This window comes from Oncorhynchus nerka, linkage group LG2, assembly GCF_034236695.1.
Source record: "Oncorhynchus nerka isolate Pitt River linkage group LG2, Oner_Uvic_2.0, whole genome shotgun sequence".
NCBI classification, from domain to species: domain Eukaryota; kingdom Metazoa; phylum Chordata; class Actinopteri; order Salmoniformes; family Salmonidae; genus Oncorhynchus; species Oncorhynchus nerka.
Window position 1 is genome coordinate 30,758,554 of NC_088397.1, and position 23,043 is coordinate 30,781,596.

At 42.6% G+C, this 23,043-nt stretch overlaps 1 protein-coding gene across 4 annotated transcripts in view; it reads right to left on the reverse strand.

Moving 5' to 3' along the window:
• LOC115134079 (glycogen synthase kinase-3 beta) overlaps positions 1–14,783 on the reverse strand; it is a 53,602-nt gene extending 38,819 nt beyond the window's left edge. For all 4 annotated transcript variants that reach the window (XM_029667729.2, XM_029667712.2, XM_029667720.2 and 1 more), the window contains exon 1: positions 13,869–14,783. In XM_029667729.2, coding sequence (XP_029523589.1) covers positions 13,869–13,956 — 88 coding nt within the window. In that variant the 5' untranslated portion in view covers positions 13,957–14,783. The remainder of the gene's footprint in view (positions 1–13,868) is intronic.
• Between the last annotated feature and the right edge of the window lie 8,260 nt (positions 14,784–23,043).

Below are 23,043 nucleotides of genomic sequence, written 5' to 3' on the forward strand. Positions count from 1 at the left end.
TTGGCTGTAAAGCATATTTTGAAAATCTGAGATGACAGTGTGATTAACAAAAGGATAAGCTCTGTCTCAATATATTTCATTTGCGATTTTCATGAATAGGAAGATTTTCTAGGGATATTTATGTCCGCTGCGTTATGCTAATTAGTTTGAGGCGATGATTACGCTCCCGGATCCGGGTTTGAGAGTCACACGAAGTTCTAAGTACCACCATGTTCAATTGGTCGGATTACCAGAATATAGTTCATTTCCCCCCACCTTCTGATGTTCCCAGAATCTCTATGTTAACCAAGGGTTTTGCAAATGTAACATCAGTAGGGTAGAGAGAGGAAAAGGGGGGGGGGATATTTATGACTGTCATAAACCTACCCCCAGGCCAACTTCATGACAGAGCTCTGTACCATTTCTGATTCAAGGGTTTAGTATTATTGCTCTGTCAACAGGTTTACACCCCTTGTTGTGGGACACCCTTATTAAGGCTTAGATTGGAAAGGCTTAGTTTAGACTGTCTCAAGTCCAGAGAGAAAAAGTACCTCTTGCTGAACAGACAAAGATACTGCCTGATTGACAGTCAGACAGTTACAGGACTGTCTCAGTGTCACAGGATTTTCTTGACATACTATGTTAACTTCAGATTAAGGTTATCACTGGGTTTAATACTACAAAACTACTAATTTTGATATTGTTATGTCACTGATACACTTTCCATGGAATGCCCAACATTCTGCTATGAACTACACGTGAAAGCCTGGCATCTTACAACTTTGAATTTGACATTTTTCCAGAGTGGAATGGAAAGGTAATGCGAAACCTCTTGGATTGCAGTTCTCATGTAATGTGTTCCTGGTAGTACCAAGTCCTGAGCACAGATGCCTACATTTTCCTCGCACATTCCAGAGCCTGGCTGGTGATGAGCCATTTCCCTTCCCTACAGGGGCCAGAGGATCAGCCCACATCAACAGCTACATCAAAGCCTTTCATTTCCTTCTATACGCTGACTCACACTATCATCATACCATCACACTGGATACCATTATCAACACAGTCAATACACTTCCCAGACACACATTATCAAATGTACGCAGGGAGGGATGCAGTAGAGAACCATTCACACAGACTTGCAGGCGGCGCAAACAAGCGGACACAGACGACACATGATGCTCTTAAATTGGAAATGATAGAGATCTGGTTTCAAAGACACAGCTGCCATGTTGTCACTCAGTTCTCGAAAACAAGTGTCGCAATCAAAACGGTCTTCCGCCTAACACAAACACAGGGTGGCGGAGTAAATGATTACATGTAATCTGACTATGAAACAACTAACCAGTTCCGTTACCAGCTAAAATATTGTAATCAGATTACAAACACTTTTGAAAAACTAGATGATTACTTCTTGGATTAAATTCAGAAAGGATGCATTATGGCATCTTTGTTTTCTCAATGACATCAAATTCAGCGTTGAAACAAGGCCCAAGTCAGAGACCACTATGATGACACACCAAATGTGTTTGATCATTTTTGTTTTCTTCAAATGCCTAAAGGAAAGTAATCCAAAAGTAACAGTGATCAGATTACATTTGACCATTTTGGACAACTGGCAACTAACAGATTACATTAAGAAAGTAACATACCCAACCCAACCCTGCATACACAGTACTGTCATTGACTGCAGTATAGATTGCATTTTAAGAATCTTTATAATGGCAGGGGATAAAAGCTAAATACTTTTTTTGTTCTTGGCCAGCTGCTTTGGAAACTCCTCAGAGTAGCTAAGCAAGCGAGCCACAAGCTGTTTTAGGTTTGCAGCTGCGTCATGTTGCTGCTAATACCAGTTCTTCAGAACTGGGGCCATGTTCCCAGCAGCCACGTTCAGCAGACAGACAGACGATGCGTTCACACAGACAGAGGAATGCGATTATGATTGGAGCGCAGGCCTGCAGGGCCTGCGCACTATAGGGTTAGCCGTTATATGACAAGGGGCTATGTTCTGCACACACTGCAGCACGACAGTGCACTGGGGAGAAGGTGAAGGCCATCGCACACGACAGCTTATCCACAGGGAATGATGTTTCACTTCAATGTAGCGAGGGGATGAATGCAATGAGGGTTTGATTTGCTTGAGCAATCCTGTAAAGGAAAGGCTTGTGGTTTTGTGTCTTAGCCCAATACTGCCAAAAGCTGGTGTGTGTGTGTGAAAAGAACTGAAACAAGTTAGTGACACTACTGTAGGCGTGGGTGTGTGAGTATTCAACGCTGCCCTCCAGCATGTTTGATTAGGGCCTCTGGATCAAGGGCTGTTCCTTGGAGAGCCAGGTGAGCAGAGTGACAAGGAGGCTGATACCTGCTCAGCACTTTGCCATGTGATGAGTCAGAGCAGAGCCTGTGACAGCACAGGTACATTTCCACCCACCGTGACACACACACACAGAGCTGTGAACAACCTTTATACAGAGCCACTTTTTTTTTTTTAAATTTAAAAGAGGATTGCTATTTGCATTCAATTCCCTAAACTTTTCTCAATTTAGCTGTGAGAGATGGGTGGAACCAGCCTTTTTTCTTGCCCTCATTCAGAATGTTGATGAGCAATACTCAAACTATCAACTGACAGAAATTCATAGAGATTATGAATTTCAGCTTATTTTTTTATGAGAATGTGTTGGCACATTGGCATTCCTTCTCCAACACAAACCACACCAAGGTGAGGATGTATCCCAACAGTGCTTGGTTTGTAGGTTGCCATAGTGCCACTGCCATGGTGAGTCAGCATGTGATTCCCTCTGATAAGGTGTGGTTTAACACAACGGGGAGGGAAAGAGCACCCGTGCCACTAAGTGTAGTGTTATAAGCGGAGGATGCTTCACTGTTGCTACATACACACTCAGCCCAAAATACTGCCCTGTCGGTGAGGCCAATCCCTTGAAATAAACACAGACATATCCCACACTCTGAGACCAAGAGCTTAACACCTGTAGAACGTAATGCAGTAACTGCTCCCCCCAAAATTCCCAAAACCTTTTCTTTGACATTGTGTAATGTGTATACTCAGATATACTTTGCTTATGGCTACATTAGCCGATGTAAAGACTATCATGTGTACGAGTCAAATATATGTATGCCGGTGCACAACCGCCAATAAGGACCCTGATTCATTTGCAGTTCCTTCACAGCTGGGTTAATTCCAAAGGCCACGGGGAGAAGCTCTGACGCCGGAGCAGCAGTAGCTCAGCAACAGGAAGGAAACAGGACACCAGAGGAGACGCACAAACCCACTGAACTGGTCACAAGGCCCTTGGCATGTTCGTGACAGTCGGGCCGTAGTAAGCCTGCTAAGAACAAACAGCGAATGTAATCCATTCAGAGGGGAGTGAGTCGGAGCTACGGGTGTAAATAATATACGATGACATGAACAAACCATAAAAAGGCTATTTTTGAAAATGTGGTGGACTTTGGTCTTCTCATATGCTCCAAGAAGATGAGGACTTTAAACTAACGTTTAGTAGACTCCTAAGTCAATTAGGGTTCTTTATCAGCTGCTTTAACTGCATCACCAAGGCTGCGTTTACACAGGCAGTCCAATTCTGATCTTAATTTTTTCACACTAAATTGGTCCTTTGACGAATCACATCAGGTATTTTCAAATGAGATATTTTTCAGAGTTGACTAATTAGAGAAAATAGAGAAAAATATCAGAAATGTTCTGCCTGAGTAAACGCAGCCCAAGGCATGTCATCGGACCTTCATTACCATGTTAATTGTTCAGTAGGACACACCATAGCAAACAAATTAACATTTGCATTTCTAATTGGACAGATCCAGGAAGTTCCTCCCGCTTCAGGGAAAGGGGATACCTAGTCAGTTGAACAACTGAAAGCATTCAAGAAAAATGTGTCTTGTGCATTTAATCCAACCCCTCTGAATCAAAGAGGTGAGGGGGCTTCCTTAAATCGAGGTCCTCATCATTGGAGCCTGGGGAGCAGTTGTTGTTGGGGGGTTAACTGCCTTGCTCAAGGGCTGATTACAACCAGCGACCTTTAGGATACTGGCCCAACACTCTTAAGCGATAGGCTACCTGCTGCCAAAATTAAGGTTTACTCCGTTTTCAACCGTTTGGTGCCTACTGAACGTGTCCCTTGTAATTGATGGAGAACACGTCTAATTAACAGTCTTTTGATCAATGCCGCCACCTCACCCACCCGCATACCACCCAGTCATTTGTCCTGTCTCACATACTCAGCCTTCACATCCTCTCCCCAGCTGGACATTACATCTGACGCCTTCTTCTCCAGATCCCTATTGCCATTTCCTCCTTGGTCCATGTTTCCATTTCTGCGGTGGCTAGTACACAATAGACTATGTAATACACCACTATGGGGCAAAGCCTTCTCCGAATACAAATGGGGGCTAAAAAGGTCATTATTTGGTGAGCTATTTCCCAACATCTTTGTCCAGGTTCTTTAATTTGTACATCAGCAAGCAAGCAAACACCAAGGCCTAGCTCGACATTAAAATTGTCCTCTTGTCCGGGACAAGAAAAATATAGATTTAAGTTCTATGAACGGATAAGTAAAACATATATATATTTTTTTAAATAACTATAAAATCACACACAAAAATCACAATATCAAACAATTACTCCGATCAGAATAATATTCAAATCCTTTTTCATATTAAAAATGCCTACATTTCTAAGTGTAGGCTACAGTCTCATGTCCAAAGCGATGCCGATATGAGCCTTTTAATTACATAAATATAGTCATATTTGACACATAATGAAGGATAACTAACATCGTCTAAATACTTTATTAATATGCCATTGAAACCAGCATTTTTCTCATGTTCCATTGGTTTTCAAAATCAACTTTATTTTATTGTCCAGCAGCCAATAGCAGAATTCTAGTCATATTTGTAACCCATACTATTTGATGCATCTTTACAACTCCCCTCTTTCTTAATTTCTAAAGGATATTTTCATCACTGTCACATTAAACAGATTGTGCGTGCAGTGCGCTTTTAAGACAGTGTTTTCCCTCTTATTGCATTTTGGAGCATTCACGCATAGCCTACAGCCATGTGCGCATTGTTGAGCTTATAATATGAAGTAATAAATATGTATCAACATTTTAAGCTAAACGGTCTGATCTGCTGCATCAGCCTCATTGGACGCCCTTAATTTCGAGCCCTGGAGGGAATTCTTTTAAAAAGACATAAGTATTTGGTTGTAATTGCAATTTTGCAATATTTTATAGGCTACCAAGGATGGCCAACCATTCTCCAGGAGAGCCTTAAAAAGAAAGAAAAAAAGCCAATAGGCAGAGTGTTGCCTACATTTTTGTCTGATTCTCTATGGTAAAAAAATCTAATGTATTTCATTTTGTAAAGTGGACAAGCGACTTGAGATTTTGGACAAGTAAAAAAAAAAAATGTCCTAAGACAAGTAGCTAAAAGTTTGTCACGCCCTGTAAGTAGGGGGATGCAAAAGGTCGGAACTTTTACGAACATTTTCCATTGGAAGCTAAGTCCGGGAATTTGGGAAATGTTGCTTAAAATTCATCAAAAAAAAGTTAGCTTATAACAGTGAACCTTTTTTTGTGGGATACACATAAGGTCTTGTGGCATATTTTGGTTAAACTATCCCCAATTCAATAGAATTCTTCCATCACATGTACAGCTGTTTCTCAAGATCTTGCACACTAATGAGATGCAATGCGAGCTGTGGCAAGAAGGTTTGCTGTGTCTGTCAGCGTAGTGTCCAGAGCATGGAGGCGCTACCAGGAGACAGGCCAGTACATCAGGAGACGTGGAGGAGGCCGTAGGAGGCAACAACCCAGCAGCAGGACCGCTACCCCCGCCTTTGTGCAAGGAGGAGCAGGAGGAGCACTGCCAGAGCCCTGCAAAATGACCTCCAGCAGGCCACAAATGTGCATGTGTCTGCTCAAACGGTCAGAAACAGACTCCATGAGGGTGGTATGAGGGCCCAACGTCCACAGGTGGGGGTTGTGCTTACAGCCCAACACCGTGCAGGACGTTTGGCATTTGCCAGAGAACACCAAGATTGGCAAATTCGCCACTGGCGCCCTGTGCTCTTCACAGATGAAAGCAGGTTCACACTGAGCACATGTGACAGACTTGACAGTCTGGAGACACCGTGGAGAACGTTCTGCTGCTTGCAACATCCTCCAGCATGACCGGTTTGGCGGTGGGTCAGTCATGGTGTGGGGTGGCATTTCTTTGGGGGGGCCGCACAGCCCTCCAGGTGCTCACCAGAGGTAGCCTGACTGCTGTTAGGTACCGAGATGAGATCCTCAGACCGCTTGTGAGACCATATGCGGGTGCGGTTGGCCCTGGGTTCCTCCTAATGCAAGACAATGCTAGACCTCATGTGGCTGGAGTGTGTCAGCAGTTCCTGCAAGAGGAAGGCATTGATGCTATGGACTGGCCCGCCCGTTCCCCAGACCTGAATCCAATTGAGCACATCTGGGACATCATGTCTCACTCCATCCACCAACGTCACGTTGCACCACAGACTGTCCAGGAGTTGGCGGATGCTTTAGTCCAGGTCTGGGAGGAAATCCCTAAGGAGACCATCCGCTACCTCAACAGGAGCATGCCCAGGCGTTGTAGGGAGGTCATACAGGCACGTGGAGGCCACACACACTACTGAGCCTCATTTTGACTTGTTTTAAGGACATTACATCAAAGTTGGATCAGTCTGTAGTGTGGTTTTCCACTTTAATTTTTAGTGTGACTCCAAATCCAGACCGCCATGGTTTGATAAATTTGATTTCCATTGATAATTTGTGTGATTTTGTTGTCAGCACATTCAACTATGTAAAGAAAAAAGTATTTAATAAGAATATTTCATTCATTCAGATCTAGGATGTGATATTTTAGTGTTCCCTTTATTTTTTTGAGCAGTGTATTTTATATGACATAAATGATTTTTTTGTTAACTAGTAAATACTAGCCTACAGCAAAATGTGTTGAAATTATTTCTAACTAAACAATTTCTGCTAGTTAGTTTTTGCTACCATGTGGGTTTTAGCGTGCTTAAACCTGCTAACTGTGGAGTGTTAATTCACCTGTTTCCATACATGTTTCATTTTAAAACATGTATCTTACAAAGGACTTGTTTAATCTAACTGCTTAACTATTTCTGTACATGGAATTGTATTTATTTATTTTTACTCATTTTTTTCTCATCTTTACAGGAAAATGCCACAGGCACTATCTGATGTGTGGAGACATTTCAATGCTGCTAATGTAGAAGGAAAAGCTGTGTACATTTGCAAATACTGTGCCAAATCATATGCAAAGAATGCAACAAAGATGCAGAATCATCTGGCCAAGTGCATAAAGTTCCCTCGGCGCTCACAACAAGCAACCTTTGACAAAAGTCCCTCAACTTATATTCGAGGTGAAAATTATGAATCAGACACCTTATCGATAGCAACAGCTCATGGTCCTCCTGGAATCAGAAGCTTTTGTGATTCAATAGAGGAACGTAGTCAGAGAAATGCTGATGAATGTCTTGCTCGAGCTGTGTATGCAACTGGTTCACCCACATCACCACCATTAGCTGTGCTGCTCATGCATTGAACCTGCTCCTCAAGGACATCATGGTACTGAAAACAATGGATAGACTCTACAAGAGAGACAAGGAAATGGTTAGGTATGTGAAGGGTAATCAAGTTATAGCAGCAATCTACCTCACTAAGCAAAGTAAGAAGAATAAGAGCACCACATTGAAGCTGCCCAGCAACACCCGTTCCTGGAGGGGAAGGAGTCTCTCCAAGTAATGGCCATATCACAGTCTGCTGATATGGACACCCCCATCAAGAGGATCCTCCAGGATGATGTATTTTGGGAGACTGGTAAGCAGCCTGAAACTTATAGCAGTAGCCATTGCACGGACTGAGGGAGACAGTGCCACCCTGTCTGATGTTCAGACTCTGCTGGCAGATGGAAGAGAAGAAATCCATACTGCCCAAGTATGCTGGTAAGAGCATCCTGTCTGATGCAGAAATCAACAAGGCCTATGGTGTCATCACTTCCGGAACACACACACACCAAAAGAACGCAATAGGCTGATTAATACAAGGGTTGAAAAATTGGTGGCCATCCGGGCAAATTTGAGGCTTTTTGAGCCTGACAACGAGCCATCCTCAACAAGGTTCGAAAGTGACAGTGAAGATGAGGTGGACATTGAGGTCCAGGGAGAAGACATGGAAGCCTGAGAGGAAGACAACCAAAGCTTTAGTTTCTAGACAATAATTTTACAGATGTATGTTGAAAACATTTTTGGGAGATGCGATGGATCATAGGCGGAGTTGTTGCTAATATTTACCAAAACAAATGTAAATTTACAACAAAAAATATGTTTTCATCTTTTGAGCTTGTAGTCATGAAATCTATGCAGCCTACTCAATCACTTTTTATAGCTACAGTTTACAGGCCTCCTGGGCCATATACAATGCTCCTCATTGAGTTCCCTGAATTCCTATCGGACGTTGTAGTCATAGCAGATAATATCCTAATTTTTGGTGACTAATATTCACATGGAAAAGTCCACAGACCCACTCCAAAAGGCTTTCGGAGCCATCATCGACTCAGTGGGTTTTGTCCAACATGTCTCTGGACCTACTCACTGTCACAGTCATACTCTGGACCTAGTTTTGTCCCATGGAAATAATGTTGTGGATCTTAATGTTTTTCCTCATAATCTTGGACTATCGGACTACCATTTTATTACGTTTGCAATTGCAACAAACAATCTGCTCAGACCCCAACCAAGGAACATCAAAAGTCTTGCTATAAATTCACAGACAACACAAAGATTCATTGATGCCCTTCCAGACTCACTCTGTCTACCCAAGGACGTCAGAGGACAAAAATCCATTAACCACCTAACTGAGGAACTCAATGTAACATTGCGCAATAACCTAGATGGAGTTGCACCCCTAAAAACTAAAAAGATTTCTCATAAGAAACTAACTCCCTGGTATACAGAAAATACCCATGCTCTGAAGCAAGCTTCCAGAAAATTGGAATGGAAATGGCACCACACCAAACTGGAAGTCTTCTGACTAACTTGGAAAGACAGTACCAAGTCAGTATCGAAGAGCCTTTACTGCTGCTCGATCATCCTATTTTTCCAACTTAATTGAGGAAAATAAGAACAATCCTAAATGTATTTTTGATACTGTCGCAAAGCTAACTAAAAAGCAGCATTCCCCAAGAGATGATGGCTTTCACTTCAGCAGTAATAAATTCATGAACTTCTTAGAGGAAAAGATTGTGATTATTAGAAAGCAAATTACGGACTCCTCCTTAAATCTGCGTATTCCTTCAAAACTCAGTTGTCCTGAGTCCGCACAACTCTGCCAGGACCTAGGATCAAGAGAGACACTCAAGTGTTTTAGTACTATATCTCTTGATACAATGATGAAAATAATCATGGCCTCTAAACCTTCAAGCTGCATACTGGACCCTATTCCAATTAAACTACTGAAAGAGCTGCTTCCTGTGCTTGGCCCTACTATGTTGAACATAATAAACGGCTCTCTATCCACCGGATGTGTACCAAACCCACTAAAAGTGGCAGTAATAAAGCCTCTCTTGAAAAAGCCAAACCTTGACCCAGAAAATATAAAAAACTATTGGCCTATATTGAATCTTCCACTCCTCTCAAACATTTTAGAAAAGGCTGTTGCCCAGCAACTCACTGCCTTCCTGAAGACAAACAATGTATATGAAATGCTTCAGTCTGGTTTTAGACCCCATCATAGCACTGAGACTGCACTTTTGAAGGTGGTAAATGACCTTTTAATGGCATCAGACCGAGGCTTTGCATCTGTTCTCGTGCTCCTAGACCTTAGTCATGCTTTTGATACCATCGATCACCACATTCTTTTGGAGAGATTGGAAACCCAAATTGGTCTACACGGACAAGTTCTGGCCTGGTTTAGATCTTATCTGTCGGAAAGATATCAGTTAGTCTCTGAATGGTTTGTCCTCTGACAAATCAACTGTAAATTTCGGTGTTCCTCAAGGTTCCGTTTTAGGACCACTATTGTTTTCACTATATATTTTACCTCTTGGGGATTCGAAAACATAATGTTAACTTTCACTGCTATGCGGATGACACACAGCTGTACATTTCAATTAAACATGGCGAAGCCCCAAAATTGCCCTCGCTAGAAGCCGGTGTTTCAGACATAAGGAAGTGGATGGCTGCAAACCTTCTACTTTTAAACTCGGACAAAACAGAGATGCTTGTTCTAGGTCCCGAGAAACAAAGATCTTCTGTTGAATCTGACCATTAATCTTAATGGTTGTACAGTCGTCTCAAATAAAACTGAAGGACCTCGCCGTTACTCTATACCCTGATCTCTCTTTTGAAGAATATATCAAGACCATTTCAAGGACAGCTTTTTTCCATCTACGTAACATTGCAAAAATCAGAAACTTTCTGTCCAAAAACGCAGAAAAATGTATACATGCCTTTGTTACTTCTTAGGTTCGACTACTGCAATGCTCTATTCTCCGGCTACCCGGATAAAGCACTAAATATTATTCAGTTAGTGCTAAATACGGCAGCTAGAATCCTGACTAGAACCCAAAAATGTGATCATATTACTCCAGTGCTAGCCTCCCTACACTGGCTTCCTGTCAAGGCAAGGGCTGATTTCAAGGTTTTACTGCTAACCTACAAAGCATTACATGGGCTTGCTCCTACCTATCTCTCTGAGTTGGTCCTGCCGTACATACCTACACGTACGATACGGCCACAAGACGCAGGCCTAATTGTCACAAGAATTTCTAAGCAAACAGCTGAAGGCAGGGCTTTCTCCTATAGAAATCTATGCAGCCTACTCAATTGTGAGAGACACAAACTCGTTCTCAACCTTTAGGTCTTTACTGAAGACTCATCTCTTCAGTGAATCATATGATTGAGTGTAGTCTGGCCCAGGAGTGGGAAGGTGAACGGAAAGGCTCTGGAGCAACGAACCGCTCTTGCTGTCTCTGACTGGCCGGTTCCCCTCTTTCCACTGGGATTCTCTGCCTCTAACCCTATTACAGGGGCTGAGTCACTGGCTTACTGGTGCTCTTTCTTGCTGTCACTAGGAGGGGTGCGTCATTTGAGTGAGTTGAGTCACTGATGTGATCTTCCTGTCTGGGTTGGCGCCCCCCTTGGGTTGTGCCGTGGCGGAGATCTTTGTGGGCTATACTCGGACTTGATCCAGGATGGTAGGTTGGTGGTTGAAGATATCCCTCTAGTGGTGTGGGGGCTGTGCTTTGGCAAAGTGTGTGGGGTTATATCCTTCCTGTTTGGCACGGTCCGGGGGTATCATCGGATGGGGCCACAGTGTCTCCTGACCCCTCCTGTCTCAGCCTCCAGTATTTATGCTGCAGTAGTTCATGTGTCGGGGGGCTAGGGTCAGTTTGTCATATCTGGAGTACTTCTCCTGTCTTATCTGGTGTCCTGTGTGAATTTAAGTATGCTCTCTCTAATTCTCTCTTTCTTTCTCTCTCTCGGAGGACCTGAGCCCTAGGACCATGCCTCAGGACTACCTGGCATGATGACTCCTTGCTGTCCCAAGTCCACCTGACCGTGCTGCTGCTCCAGTTTCAACTATTCTGCCTGTGATTATTATTATTTGACCATGCTGGTCATTTATGAACATTTGAACATCTTGGCCATGTTCTGTTATAATCTCCACCCGGCACAGCCAGAAGAGGACTGGCCACCCCTCATAGCCTGGTTCCTCTAGGTTTCTTCCTAGGTTTTGGTCTTTCTAGGGAGTTTTTCCTAGCCACCGTGCTTCTACACCTGAATTGCTTGCTGTTTGGGGTTTTAGGCTGGGTTTCTGTACAGCACTTTGAGATATCAGCTGATGTACGAAGGGCTATATAAATACATTTGATTTGGGGATCATTCAATATTCCCTTTATTTTGTTGTTCAGTGAAATCATCCCATGTGACGAGTCAACTCATTTAATTACAGTTCAATTCATAACTAAATTGCTTCTTTATTTAAATTGGAAGGATTTCATAATTTGCAATTATGTCTACTTATGATAAGGTAAAAGGTTTATGTTTCTATGGCCAATGCAAAAAGTATCTACATTTAAATGGTATTCATATTAATTTGCATATATTTCCATTAATTGCCATATATTTTTAATTAATTCCCATGGAAAGTTTCCACTTCTGAATATGCCCTAAAATGTGCAACCCTACATGTAAGTCTACACTGATGTGTGAGAAAAGAGCATAGCCCACTGTCATCTTATGTACATAAACAGGACGACTCTCCAAAGATGGGAACTTGGTTTTGGTCTATTTATAATGTTATTTGCTCTCCAAGGGTGGACCAGGCTTCTCAGTAGACAGACATTTTAAAAAGCAATAGTAGGTCAGGAGGACTGACTGTGTGGAGTCATATGACCAACCATAGATACCTTCAGAGACGTAGGCAGACACAAGATGCTGCGAACCAATCAGAAAGTCCCGGTGCTACCCCCATTGCCTGGGGTTTGCTGATGCTGCACGGCAGAGCAGAGGCCAGCAGCACTCCATCCACTGAGCAACTTGCCAATTATTGAGCTGAACAAAGTGCTAATGAGCTGTGTGACCTGGCTGGCTGTGTGTGAAGCTCCAATAGTAGTAGTAGTCAGAACTAGCCTCATTTGCCAGATGTTGAAGCTTTACTAGAATTAGACCCATGAAGCCAAAGCATCCAGTACAGAGAGAATTTAGATGAATATGAATGAATTTAGTGAAAGGCTGATGCTCCTATGTGACAGTTATTATTCTGATGAACCAAGCAATCGTATGTTGGCATTAGATTTGAGTATAATGACATGGAGCTACAATGGAATCCTATGGAAAAGTTAAGCAACGTTTTAGGTTTTTATTCCACTTTCACAAACTCTTTGTCAAAGACCAATGGTCAGATACTGTGGGTCCCACCTGACCCTCTTTGTCAAAGACCAATGGTCAGATACTGTGGGTCCCACCTGACCCAACAGAATAGCAAAACCGACCTGCAGTACATAATGTAGGCTCTCCAATCCAGTGGACAGTCACCTCTAAATCCACTGGTCTGGATTAATTCTGAAGCCCCGAGGCTTTATCTGACCAGCCATGTTTAACATATCCCTGCTCGATACCCGAGAGTGCTCGATCAACACCACCCCTGGACTGTCTGACTGCCTGCCTCAGAGCTGCAGGGTGGGGAATGAGAGGAGCGGACATGACAGTGTACCTCTAGGCATGCCCTATCAGCTCTTTCACCAATCCATTGTTTCAGTACTCCCAAAAATCAAGGGGTCAATCTCTAGAGTCTAGACTAGAGGGATGGCTCAAATGCAGTGATCATTCCTCCTGCCAGAGACATTTTGACTAGTTTACACATGGAGCACTACAAGCAAAGATACTTTTGCATTTAGGCTATTTTATGGTCGATAATAATATCATCAGTGATCATTTGGAAAGCTCCACCAATGGTATCTTACCATCCATTTACATTTTGTATGACGTTGTATCACGTTTCTCAATAATCCCAGACATACGCTAATAACATAATGTAAAATACCAGACGGTGGCTCGAAGCGCACTAGTTGGGTCTAGGTAACAACGGTTAACTAAGCAAACGCATTGGACAATGAATGGGAGAGTAACGTTACTGTCTGGAAATATGGGGTTATTCTAGTCTATGTTTGGACCCATATGGCATTTCAGTATTGACTGTGAATTAGGCTAGGCCTAGTCCACTCCAAGAGAAAAATATTTGTATCATAACAGCAGTAGCAGAGTATTATGACACAAAAAAGCACAGAGAAAACGTTAGCTCTATGGTCATACTTACTGCTGACTTTCATACTGCCAAATGCTGAAGGCTGCGGCACCGCTTTGCAGCTCTCTGCGAAGGAGGTGGTTCTGGGCCGACCCGACATATTCCAATCCAAGTTATCCCTGCTTCGTCTTCAGTCGAATCGTACTTTTTCCAGTTCTATTAGTCTTCGACTGTCCTCTGCAGAATGCGTTGTTTTTTATTTTAAAAAATGTAAAATAAAAATTGGTAGCCAATTCCACGATAGATGTCTGATTCTTCTTATATCGTTCTAACACGAGCTAGCCAGCCAGCTAGCGAACTAATTTCGAACCGGTCAGCTGTGTCTGTTCTCGAGCTGTCGTCCAGCCACATTCAGCAATAATCTGTCATCCCTTTTATTTTGTATGTTCCTTTCACTTACCTAGGCTAACGTTATAAAGGCATTCTAGAAAATAACGGCCTGAGCCAGGTGTCTCATAAAATTGGGCCTCTCAAAGTTGCCAGTCCATTAAAAAAACAACGCGGTAAAGAGGAATAGGCGACATACAATGGCATGAACGACAAGTCCGCTTACGTTGAATGATTCTCAAAATAAAACAATATCAGGTCCAATAGCTAATCTTCATATTCTTATATTGACACTAAAGGATCCGACAGCACCAGCCATGGCGGCTCCCAGTGTCAGACCGACCAACATTCAAATCGGACACAAATGAACAAAATTCCCGATTTCAGGCCGAAAGAAACGCACCGACGTTTCTTTGAGAACTTCGCCCCCATAAACACAGAAGCAATTGTCGATAATCCTTGCTGGCTGACGACGTGAAAGACTATTCCAAATGTATTTTTTTGTTGAAAACAGTCATGCTACCGCTCCACTAAATGTGAAATTCTCTTTTGATTCCTTCTTTCTCTGTCTGCTAGTTCTCTTTGTCAGACTACGACTAAAACAACGCAAATTACTTAAACTATTGAGTGGGTGAACCTCTTTCACGATCTCCACTAGATAACCCAGCTACAGAGTCAAAGTGCCTATATTGTAAAGGCTCATGAAAATAAAACATGTATTTTTTTGTCTTAATTTAAGGCCATGGTTAAGCATACGGTTATCAACGGCTTTAGGATTAAAAACACATTTTAAGAAAATACATTTTAGAAATGGGCGGGGTGTATGACTTTGTGGCTGTGGTAACTAGGGACAAACCGCTACGGCCTCTACGCAAATCTAAAACTACGGGAATATCGAATTGTGCACGCTCAGGCAGACGCGAGGAGGTTACGTCGACCAATCCAAAGCGAATCCATACGAAATTTGTGTAGAGACCTCAAGCCCAATGAGCGCGTTTATGTCTTCAGTCTACTGCCGCTATTGTCAAGAAAAATAAAAGGTACTTCGACATAAGGACATAATGGTGCAGTAACGTGTATTCATGGATGCCAAGGAAAGCCAGGCGTAGCAAAATATTTTACAAATAAAACAATTGAAACATTCTCTTTCGTCTCTCTCTCTCTTTTCAATAATTTTCCATCAATTCGCAAGTGTCTTGATTCTCACAGGAGAAAGCATCCAAGCGAGCGAAACAGCGCCACTCTGTTTCAGTATGTGAAGCCAACGGAAAATATTCAGACCCCTTGACTTTTTCCACATTTTGTTACCTTACAGTTCTACAATTGATTAAATCGTTTTTTCCCTCATCAATCTACACACAATAACCAATAATGACAAAGCAAAAGTCTTTTTTTGAACATTTTTGATAATTTATTACAAATAACAAAGTGAAATATGACATTTACATAAGTATTCAGACCTTTTACACAGTACTTTGTTATAGCTCCTTTGGCAGCGATCACAGCATTGAATCTTGTGTATGACGCTACATTCTTCTCAGCAGATCCTCTCAAGCTCTGTCAGGTTGGATGGAGAGATGTTTGATCTGGTTCAAGTCCAGGCTCTGGCTGGGCCACTCAAGGACATTCAGAGACTTGTCCCGAAGCCACTCCTGCATTATCTTGGCTGTGTGCTTAGGGTCATTATCCTGTTGGAAGGTGAACCTTCGCCCCAGTTTGAGGTCCCGAGCACTCTGGAGCAGATTTTCATCAAGGATCTCGCTGTACTTTGCTCCGTTCATCTTTGCCTCAATCCTGACTAGTCTCCCATTCCCTGCCGCTGAAAAACATCCTCACAGCATGATGCTGCCACCACCATGCTTCACCGTAGGGATGGTGCCAGGTTTCCTCCAGACGTGACGCTTGGAATTCAGGCCAAAGAGTTCAATCTTGGTTTCATCAGACCAGAGAATCTTGTTTCTCATGGTCTGAGAGTCTTCAGGGGCTTTTTGGCTAACTCCAAAAGGCCTGTCATGTGCCTTTTATTGAGGAGTGGCTTACATCTAGCCACTCTACCATAAAGGCCTGATTGGTGGAGTGCTGCAGAGATGGTTGTCCTTCTGGAAGGTTCTCCCATCTCCACAGAGGAAATCTAGAGCTCTGTCAGAGTGACCATCGAGTTCTTGGTCACCTCCCTGATCAAGGCCCTTCTCCCTGATTGCTCAGTTTGGCTGGGCGGCCAGCTCTAGGAAGAGTCTTGATGGTTCCGAACTTCTTCCATTTAAGAATGATGGAGTCCACTGTGTTCTTGGGGACCTTCAATGCTGCAGAATTTTTTTGGTACCCTTTGCCAGATCTGTGCCTTGACACAATCCTTTCTCTGATCTCTAAGGACAATTCCTTCAACCTCATGGCTTGGTTATTGCTCTGACATGTACTGTCAACTTTGGGTCTTTATATAGACAGGTGTGTGCCTTTCAAAATCATGTCCAATCAATTGAATTTACCACAGGTAGACTCCAATCAAGTTGTAGAAACATCTCACGGTATCATGTTTTAGGGAAGACCCAGATGCAGACAGTGTTGAAGTAACATCAGTTTATTTCTAGAACAGGGGGCAGGCAAAACGACAGGTCAAGGGCAGGAAGAGGTCCGTAATCCAGATCAGAGTCCAAAAGGTACAGAATGGCAGGCAGTCTCAGCGTCAGGGCAGGCACATGTCAATAACCCAGTGTGGTGGGACAAGGTACAGGACGACAGGCAGGCTTAGGGTCAGAGCAGGCAGAAAACAAGAACTAGAAACAGATAGAAGCAAAGGGGAAAACGCTGGTAGGCTTGCCGAAGAAAACAAACTGGCAACAAACAAACAGAGAACACAGGTGATAATGAGGGGAGATGGTAGACACCTGGTGGGGGGTGGAGACAAGCACAAAAACAGGTGAAACAGATCAGGATGTGACACAAGGATGATCAATGGAAACAGGATGTACCTGAGCTCAATTTCGAGTCTCAAAGCAAAGGGTCTGAATACTTATGTAAATAAGGTATTTCTGTTTTTTGTATTAATACATTTGCAAACATTTCTAAAACCTAATTTTTATGTTGTCATTATGGGGTATTGTGTGTAGATTGCTGAGGATTTTCTTTTTATTTGATCAAATTTAGAATAAGGCTGGAACGTAACAAAATGTGGAAAAAGTCATGGGGTCTGAATACTTTCCGAAGGCACTGTATCTGATGCTGTCTGGACCAAAAGAGTATGTTGCCGCCATAGCATCTGATTGATTGATGCCAGCAAGCATTTGGCCTCCCTTGATAAAATAATTAGCCAATCAGCGTTGAGCTGAGCTCAACTGTGGTTTGTCCTGGTGCAGCAAAACGCCCAACAAGGGAGGCCAGTTTGGATTTTACTTTACAATATGTAGCCTACATGTAGCCTAGTTAACTAGTTAGCTAAGTTAGCAGGTTCATTGTTGCCCATTCGAGAAAGTTAGGCTAGCAAGCATTTTAGCTAGGTAGCCTACGACAAAAAAAAACGAAAAGTGTACTTACTGTATGACAGAGCCATAGACCGTTTTGCCAACATGAAAGAGGAGGATGGAATTGGCGTTCAACTAGTCTATAAGTAGGGTGTTTTAACTTGTGCGCACACACAGAAAGAAATGAGTGCCATGGACAGCCACATGATATTTAGCTAAATTGATTGGACCTGTCATTCAGGGCAGAGCCCCATCTATTTAGATATAAACAATAAAGTAAAACACGTGTCATTAATATGTTTCACATATTACATATGTAAATCAACCCCCTCTTTTTTTTGCTTTCTTGAGTAAGGCAGCTCCAAAATGCAGGTGTTTCAGCCTAGCTCAGTGCTTTCTGTGGTAGTGGGGCAGCCAGCGGTAAATACAGAGCGTAGGGGTTGATAATGTTCTCTAGATGCACCGTGATTGGCTCAGTGTTCTGTCACTCATGGGGGACACCACGTCACAGCAAAATCCTTGGTTGCTGCCATAGACTTCCATTAGAAGTGCCCATCGAAGAATACTCAAGGTCATTGGCCACAGATAAAATGATGTCAAATCGTGTTATATCTACCATAGCTTTGATTGGACTGATCATGTCAACATCATACTTTCAAAATCTTAGCTAGCAATCTACTGGCAAATTGTTTTCAATCCTTGTCATGTAAAGAGAAATTATATATAAAACGTATCAGGGTGCTCATCAGCCATTGGACATAAACATTACACAACAAGTTTGAAATCGCAAATGCAACAATTAGTGCTAAGGTGCCACTGCAGCCCCAGTTTCGATCCCAGGCTGTTTCACAGCCGGCTGTGACCGGGAAACACATGAGGCTTGCACAATTGGCCCAGCATCGTCTGGGTTAGAGGAGGGTTTGGCCAGCCGGGATGTCCTTGTCTCATCGTGCTCTAGAGACTCCTTGTGGCGGGCCGGGCGCCTACAAGCTGACTTCGGTTGTCAGTTCCACAGTGTTTCCTCCGACACAGTGGTGCAGCTGGCTTCCGGGTAAAGCGAGCAGTGTGTCAAGAAGCAGTGTGGCTTGGCTCTCGACCTTCACCACGTCCGTAGGGGGTTTGCAGCGATGAGACAAGATCGTAACTACCAAATGGATAACACAAAAATGGGGGTAACGCCATGGGCCAGAAAATGTTCAATACATTGGCATGTCAATCCAGCAGGACTTCTGCCACGTTACTAACAACTGGAAACTCGGAACTGGGAAATGTCAGACTCAGATAAGACTAGCTCCGACTGGGAAAATACCGAAAATAATTTTGAACGGTCATCCAACTCGGAATTCAAAGTCAGGATTTTGGGCCTCTTTCTAGAGCCCACAAGAAGGACCGCCACGCCACCTTCCTGTTCAAGTGACCACAGCACAACAAGGTGAGTCCAAAAATGTATTGTATGCAACTGCACAAATGAAGTAATATGCCATGGAGATATGCATACTGTAGCCAAGAAAGTAATACCAAGTGTATGTTGTGTAGTAAGCTGTTAGTAGCCCATGTGTCTCACCCTAATCATTTGGTCCCTTTCCTCCCTCATAACTTTGCCTGTTTTAGAGAATTGTGATCATTGAATATTGTAAGAGATTGCATTATCTGCTTATATGCCCCTTTTATTTATCCTACGGTTCTGACTTGGTATAAATGGGGAATACTGTAAAAACGGCCCATGTTCTGAATTCTGTTGCTGTACATTTCAAAAGTGCTGAACAAATAGTTATATTGACTACGACCATCCTAGCTTGCTCATTAATGTCTTAATCCAAATTACGGATTGCCTCTTATCCACTCATCTTTCCTTTATGCCATAGTTTTGTACATCTCACTTGTCAGTAGAAACCACATTTGTTTAAGCAAGTCAGCCATATCAGCTATGTTTTTTTACAAGGCAGCAAATGAGGCTGATTTAACCGTTTCACTGCCAAACAAGGCTCCGCTGATAGCCAGGTGTAGTGGTGGTAAGGAGTCCCTCCATGGTGCTGAAAAGAAAGCTCTCGTATTGTGGGCACCATTTGTCACCATTATAGTGCAATGAATGAATTGGTTAGTGTTGTGTTGTGTTGAGCTGTGTAGTGGCTTTGCCCCAACAAGATTCACATGCTAAAAATGCCACTGGATTGGACTAAATTGTTTTGGGTATCTTCAAGTTTGTTTTCAGCGTATTAAACAAAGCATGTACAGCCGTATTGATTTGATGGTGTTTAAGTTCAAATGGTGCTGGAATAGCGAAGGCAGTGCTCCTGTTATCTTTGTGCTGAGTTGCAGTAACTCTGTGGTTCTAAATCTGTAGATGGTTAGTAAAGTGTCAAACATGAACTTGCTTGACCATGCTGCAGGTGATATAACAGTTTGTTACATGCAATATTTGCTTCGTGGTCTTCATAGGACAGATGTTGCTCTCCGGTTTCTGGATAAAACAAACGTATGTGTGTCGTTGAATATATTCTGCCATTGTGTGACAGTTGTCTTTTTTGTTGTCAGGTCTTTATTGTATACCACGGTGGCACGTGAATGAACGGGTTACAGAGAAAACAATGCAATTATCACAACATCGGTTTGCGATATGGCTCTTTTACTGGCTTGGTTGATCATCCTCAGTGATTATACCCACACGCCGCTGCTGTAAAGGTGCAACCAGGTAGTCTACACGAATGATGTAGACATGAAGGATGATGCTTCACCAGTGGAATGATGTGGCTGTACTACATCATTGTTTAAATACCGTGTAGTCGGAAATATAATCCAGAAGTTAACTGTGTGGTTTATTTCCCTCGCCTTGATTTATTCATTCGACCATTCATTGTCCATTCTGGTGTGAGTAGACCCTGAATGACTTTAGGGAAGCTTAGTATCCTTATGAGTTACAGGCAGACTGATGGGTTTACTCTGTGCGTCCTCTTCGAGGGTGTCAGATGCGGGGACACATTAAAGTTGAATGGGAAATCTTAAGGGAGAGAAATGTTCCTATTGTTATGATACGGTTTATAATTGGCATGGGACACAGGCTAGACCATTTATGGTGGCATTGTTGGCCAACACTTGGACAACAGGATCATTTAAACTAGAAAAATCATTTGATTTAGATGCATGATTTTATTTAGTTTTTACAATGTGTAATAGGCCCAATGAAAACAATTGTATGCATTCCCACTGACCAATAAATCAAGTGGATCTAAGATTCAAGTGCTGTAAACTCATAACCCACAGCAGCAGTAGGCTATATTTATGTCTGTCTCTAAGCCTTTTGAATGGTTCTTGGCGATGATAATTCAGCACAATTCGCTTCCATAATGGAAGCGTTCAGGGTGAAGTAATGGATGTAGCTGTTGCCCTCATCAACACAGTGCCTCCAGCTACAGTCAACACATCTCTCTTTATACTCCCACCGCCGAAAAACAAAAACAAAAAAGTTCCCAACGACACACTCCTCTCTCACCCACCTTTAGCTAAATGTGTTGAAAAGCTAATGGCTAATTGCTAAGCTCTGGTCACAATGACATGTCATCATTTTAGAAACGTTTCTGAAATCAAATTCATGGTATTCCATCAAGCAAAACACTTGAGGGAATTAATATGGGTTTTTTTTATGTTCAGGACATGACTAAATGGGATTTTTTTTAAATCTAAAATTTATTTTCCTGCAATATCACATGTATATTTATATTTGATTGTTTTATGATGGGTTACTGGTTTATGCATTACACAAAGTAAGCATACTGTGGTTACACACCCCTTCTCCACTGTTCCCACCACTAGTTCAAGTGTTGGAAAACGCTCAATCTTCGCCTGGATACAAATGGATAGATATATGGAAACTGACACCTTACCCCAACAAAGAAACATAGGAGTATGGCAGAAAATCTAAAACAAAATGGATGACTCTGCAATGTTCTGTAATGATTTCGTTTTGGGGTAAGTTACAGCTGAAGTTGGAAGTTTACATAGACCTTAACCAAATTAAACCTCAGTTTTTCCACAATTCCTGACATTTCATCCGAGTAGAAGTTTCCTGTTTTAGGTCAGTTAGGATCACCACTTTATTTTAAGAACGTGAAATGTCAGAATAATAGTCTTGATTTCCAACACTATAGTTTGTTAACAAGAAATTTGTGGAGTGGTTGAAAAACGAGTTTTAATGACTCCAACCTAAGTGTATGTAAACTTCCGACTTCAACTGTATGTTAGTGTTCAACGGGACAGTGCATCTTGAGACAGAAGATTGATTGATGCTCTAAGACACAGTATTTCAATAAAGTGTTCAATAAATGGTAGATTTGCTTTATTTTAGTTGTTGGCTTTGCCGAGAGACTATCGTGTGGCCAGGTGTTGCAGATGCAGATGAGTTTGAGTGAGGAGGCTCCTCTGCACAGTAACTAGATGCTTAGCACTGTGTGTGTAGGCATTTGAGTGGGATTCCTGCTGAGTCATATTATGAAGCCAGGGTAGCAAGGAGTCCCAACCGGGAGTACTGCAAAATCCACAGAGGGAAACTCCACCACGAGTTTTATAGTCTAAGGAAATCATGGGTGGGAACCTGCTTTTAAGTGGTGCTGATTAGGCCTACTCTATATCTGCACTTGGGAGGACTGCTTTGAAACCAAACAAGTCATTATACTCATTGCTGCAGTAAAGTCAGGCCGGCTCAGTCTACTCATTATAGTGTTGAAGTGCTTTTAGTCCATTTACAGAGCTCCTGAAGCGTAGCCCACTGGGCGCAGACGTCAATTCAACGTCTATTCAACATCATTTCATTGAAATGACGTGGCAACAGCGTGTGCCCAGTGGGAGGTGTTGTGTAGCGAAACAACTAGGCTTTACATAGACAGGCCTTGGCATTCATGCAGTGGCAGGACCTGAGGAATACTTCCCAGCATGCCATGCAAACTCTTTGTGAGGCTGTTCAATACAGTCAAAAGCTATAGTTGCTACCAGGGGAGGGACATTTTATTATCTTTTTTAATTATTTGTGTCCAGTCAGATAAACAATTCAAACAGCCTACCTGACCGCTCGGAGGCGTCTGCCTGGTCCTAATGTGCACCGTTCCCCCGTTTTGTATCACAATCCAATTATAAAACTGGAGTGGACAGAAATGCAATTTCAGAATGTGTGTGGGGGGGGACATGTCCCCAGTGAAAGTTGTGCCCTTGGTTGCTACAGTCCTTTCTTCTGCAATGGCTGTGTGCTCCTCTCATTCCTCTTTCCCTCTGTCTGTGTGTATCTTGTCAGAGAATATTAATTATGTATTTTAGGAAAGGCATAACAAAGCACCTTAATGACAGGGTCTTTTCAAAGAGTTACACAGCTAATTGACCATTGGCTCATGCACAAGGACAAGAATAAGAACCCT